The 4,572-nt window shown below is 41.8% G+C and overlaps 1 protein-coding gene across 2 annotated transcripts; it reads right to left on the bottom strand.

Annotated features, from left to right (window-relative positions):
* Positions 1-347: 347 nt before the first annotated feature.
* LOC125708481 (Rieske domain-containing protein-like) lies at positions 348-4,184 on the bottom strand. Of its 2 annotated transcripts, XM_048976022.1 has the most exons (4): positions 3,739-4,184; positions 3,253-3,306; positions 3,059-3,174; positions 348-2,592 (listed from the first exon to the last, which is right to left on the bottom strand). In XM_048976022.1, the coding sequence occupies exons 1-4, from the start codon at positions 3,923-3,925 to the stop codon at positions 2,494-2,496; spliced, it is 456 nt and encodes a 151-aa protein (XP_048831979.1). In that variant the 5' UTR covers positions 3,926-4,184; the 3' UTR covers positions 348-2,493. The 2 variants fall into 2 exon arrangements, with proteins under 2 accessions (XP_048831979.1, XP_048831980.1); XM_048976023.1 differs by lacking the exon at positions 3,253-3,306 and having other exon boundaries at positions 3,739-4,176.
* Positions 4,185-4,572: the final 388 nt, after the last annotated feature.

Genomic DNA, 4,572 nt, shown 5'->3' with positions numbered 1-4,572 from the left:
TGACTGCCTGTTTTGAAGTTTATGACAATAACGTGCATTTATAGTAACCTACAACTGAAAAATTCACTGCAATTTAAGTATTAATGGGGGAGAAAAAAATCATCCAGTGATCAACTGCTTACCCAGAGGTCACTGTGGGAGCCGAACCTAGGAAGTACAGAGCATAAGACAATCTGTATTTCTGAGATACTAGCTGCATGGTTTTGGACTGCATGTGGGAACCGGAGTACATGCAAGAAACCTTTCAGGGCCGTTACCCTGGAGCAGCCAGGCAGCAGTGCGATTCACTGATCCATGCACGAGGAAGATCGCACTTGTTAATAAGAACACAAGCACAATTCAGAAGATTTACGCGCAAGTGAAACTTTTTATATTTGACACTCGATAAAAGATAATCCAGTGTCATTCCGTAAATGCAACAAAATCCACCAGGTACCATTAAATACTCAATCTTGGGCGGTCAAAGGAAATGTTTAATTTTCTGTTTAATAAGTGTACATTTGGTCAGTAAAAAAAAACTTAACATTATAATATATACTAATTAATGTTAACGTGGTAAAAAATCTGTAGGAATGTCTCCTGTTCTCCAAAAGGTCACTGATATCTCCTTGGGTGGCTAGATGAACAGCGCTGCACTTCCCAAACCTCTCCTCAGGGGCACCTCGGCCGTTCCATGTATTCGTTAAACTTCTCCATCGGCTCGATTAATAAATGAACTCATCTTATTTAGTTAAATACATTAATGAGGTACTGATTAGCCAAACAAGGTGGGGTAGTGATTTAGTCAACAAATACATGAGTATATTGGAAAGTCACTGGAAGTACTGGGGTGATTTTAGCAGAGGTTTTGAGACGGCTGAGCTGACACACTTTGACAGGCGTAAAATCATAGCTTTACACCAACATGAAGATCATTTAAACATCATTTTCTTTGACTGCCTAAGACTTTTGCACAGTACTATATGTGCATAGACAAAGCATACATGTATTACAGTTTCAATCTGTAATAAATAACAGACATTGGTGCATCAATCATTACAAACAGACCAGTGCAGAAGGACATCTATCATATAAACAACATAAATTAACGGTACGCGTACTCAGTAGTACCTCAGACTCAGCACTGCATTTCAGTGAATGGCGTGAACTCACAGATAACAGACAAGCATTAGGTAATGCATTGTTGAGGCGTGACATCGCCTAAGTTTTCCAAAATTAGTCATCTGTAACACTGAGCGGCCACCATCCGCTGGGGGAATTTGTTTTCACAGATCCAGGTCAGCAATGTTCAAGCCTTAACACTGACCATACTCACCGAAAGCAATAACAGGCGATTCATCTGCATACACAGACTCACATGCGAAGCATCACAGTGAATTACTCCTCGGTTAATGAGGTACTGAACAGGGCAGAGATCCTATCCATACAGAGGATGCTGCCAGCAAAAACAGGGTCCGGTAGGTGGTGGGAGCGAAAAGGGGAGCTTCTGTTGGCAGAATGGAAACGGCAAAGTGAGATTTACTAACAGAGGATGTACCATTTGCCAGTTTTCTGGGGGTAGAAAGCATGCAACAGTAACACGGCTGTTACTCAAACGGCACTTTATAAATTATGGCGCTTCAAGGCTACGTCGTTGAGAAGTGTTCCACCTCACGGTCCGACTGAACAACGTGCGTCAGCGATGTTTTTTCACTTAGCGCGGTGTTGGGATGGCTGCGATGCGGCTGCCTCAGTTCTTACACTGCTACAGTGTAGTTCACCCTAAACTTACAGACATACAAACACACACATACATATTTTACTTATATATATATATCTATATATATGGAGGACAATGGTGTAAGCCACCAAAACACAACATATGGATGACAAAAAAACATATAAAAAAATTCAATTATTATTACATAAACTGCTGCCCCCTTCCAAAATTGAATTTGCTTTCATTTATCCCCCCAATAAACATACTGTTGTACTTAAATTATTAAGCTGCATTCCCTTCAATCTCGAACTCTCCGCTACAGCACTGCACACTGCACACTGCATGTGCTAATCCCCTGATTAAACAATGAATGGCTTCAGGGGAAAGCATTACTCACTACTGCTTCTCTAAGTAGTAAAAAAGCAAGACCTCATTCGTGCCCCCTTCCTCCCCCGAGTACCCAACCATTTTATCAATTAGAAGACCAAACCGTGAACCTAATCTTCTGTTTGTTGCCATGGGCAACTAATGCCTGGACATTTATAGACTGGAGTGGGGGGGGTGGGGGGTAATGGTGAGGATGAGGTCATTTCCCCGTCAGACAATCGCCATGGTAAAAGCATGAGTCACATGGGCAGATTCAAGTGGAAAAGGCTTGTGGGGGGGGGGGGGGGGTCACAGGTAATGACAGAATCGCCTCAGACAGAATTTACTAATCTTACGAAACAGTTCAGATTTGAGCAGATGCACGACTCCATCTCCAAGCACAGCGTGCAGGGATTCCGGTTTGGATGTCAGCTCTTCCTGCCTGGTGAGAAGCTCTGCAGGGAGAGTAAGGCCGGGTGCTGCACGTACACCATGCCGTCCTCCACTTTGACATGGTGCACCTGTTGCTGTGAAGTAAATGCAGTGCGCTAACTTCAGTGTGGTGCTGAGAGAACTGTACTGACAAGCCCATTACATTCACAGAGAATATAAAGTACCAAACATGCAATCTATTTTTAGCACAATAATATGCCCAAAACCAATGCCAAGAACTGTCATTTAGTCACCGAGCCAAATTTTCCTTTTGCCAGTGGGCTTAATTTAAAGGCACATTAATTTAATTAATATGCCTTGTAATGACACCGCTTCGGATACAAGCTTCTTTTATGGAGCTACAATGAAAACACTTTTATTTATTTTGTATTAGACAATACAGTTTAGAGAATTAATGTCGCGGAGTCTGTATTTGACTTTTGCACGTGTATAGATGACGTGTGCCGATCAAGGTTCGTGTTTGTTACGTACAACGTAAGCAGAATCATATATAAACAGATGAAAAGGGCAGGGGGACTTGGAGATTATTGTTATACACACCTGCAATCCAGTCTGTGACGTCCCAGTACGAATATTAAAGTCATAATCATGCCAGGGACAGTAAACCCGTAGAATACCATCAGCATCCTCTATATCACCGTCACACAACGGTCCCCCTATGAAATACATAAAGCGATTAACGATCGGGAGCCACATAAACGTTATTTCACGGTTATTCTGGAACTTAAACTTACTTAAACTTGCGTGACCAAGCATGATCAGAACAGACAGAAGTTTTACACTGATCACTGGTTCGGATTGCATAAAAGAAAAAAAACAAGCACGTTTAATGTTAATACAGTGCCCGTGTTATATATGGACATTCTAATTTAACGGGGACTGGCCATTTTAACGACGTGTTGGTCCGTGTAAATGGAAATGTTTAAAACGGATACGCCGCATAATCCAAATGGTAACACTGCCCATGTGCCTTCAGCATCTGCTCTGCATTAGCTAATATACACCGTGAACCTACACTAACCGTGCACAGTGTATACATTTAAAGGTGAGCTTGGCTGGGACGCACATAATTAAGTGCAATTTTTAGTGTTACTAAACGATGTTAGGTCTCAATTACGTATGCCGCGATCTCGGTTAAATAGACGTACTTTAAGTATTATCTAAATTCTGCCGAATTGCAAATCGGATTTAATATGGTGCACATTGTGCAATTCGCCTACCCGAGTGCGCGCAGCGGGCATCCATCGCGAAAAACTCGCCTTTCACATGGAAAAGACAAATATCCGAGTGGCCGCCGAGAGACGAATATATCAGGCGGCACCTTTTCCCAGAAAGCTCGTCGGCCGGGCCGATCAGCCTCCATAAATCAGCCCCCGGGCTGCTCTCCTTCACTTCATCCGCATCCATAAACGCGATATATTAGCGACGTCCTCGCTTGATATCAAGGTTTTGCACATGCAGTGAAATGCGGAATATTTTGTAGCTACTTATCACAGGATCAGGAGAACAGAGCACGGCATTGAACATCTATCATAATAAGATCTGTGACATTTTTAATCATAAAAGAATGTGCTTCAGCATTAACGTTGTAAATATAGGCTTATTTCCATGGACGGAGTATCTGTTTAATGTAAATTTAGATTTCGTCAAAAAAATTCGCTAACTCGGGTTCGGTAAAACCGGATTCGACGTTAAATGCTTTTTCTTCTTTTCTTCTTGTATAAAAGGGGGCTTTTAAATTCTTGATCATGAGTACTTTAAGAAAAAAAAATCGTATTTTTGATGTCTTTTACTGCCACGTCGCAATAACTACATTCAGAGTGACAAGCAAGAAGACGGCCAAAAATTATATCCCACTGGAATGACTAAAGTCAATTAAAACTATATTTACCACTGAAAGTACCGGCAGCTAATGGAAGGATGCCTATTTATACAGTACTCTATAATCTTGTACTTTTCTCCCAGGTTGGCCCGTACACCATCGCGTTTCATTTGCGTCCATAGCTTAAAATAGAGCTTCTTTCCATTCGTCCTCATAACCAATTGTGTCCCTA

Source organism: Brienomyrus brachyistius, chromosome 15, assembly GCF_023856365.1.
Source record: "Brienomyrus brachyistius isolate T26 chromosome 15, BBRACH_0.4, whole genome shotgun sequence".
NCBI classification, from domain to species: Eukaryota; Metazoa; Chordata; class Actinopteri; order Osteoglossiformes; family Mormyridae; genus Brienomyrus; species Brienomyrus brachyistius.
Note: the sequence above shows the minus strand (reverse complement) of the source record. Positions and strands in the feature narration are given on the sequence as shown.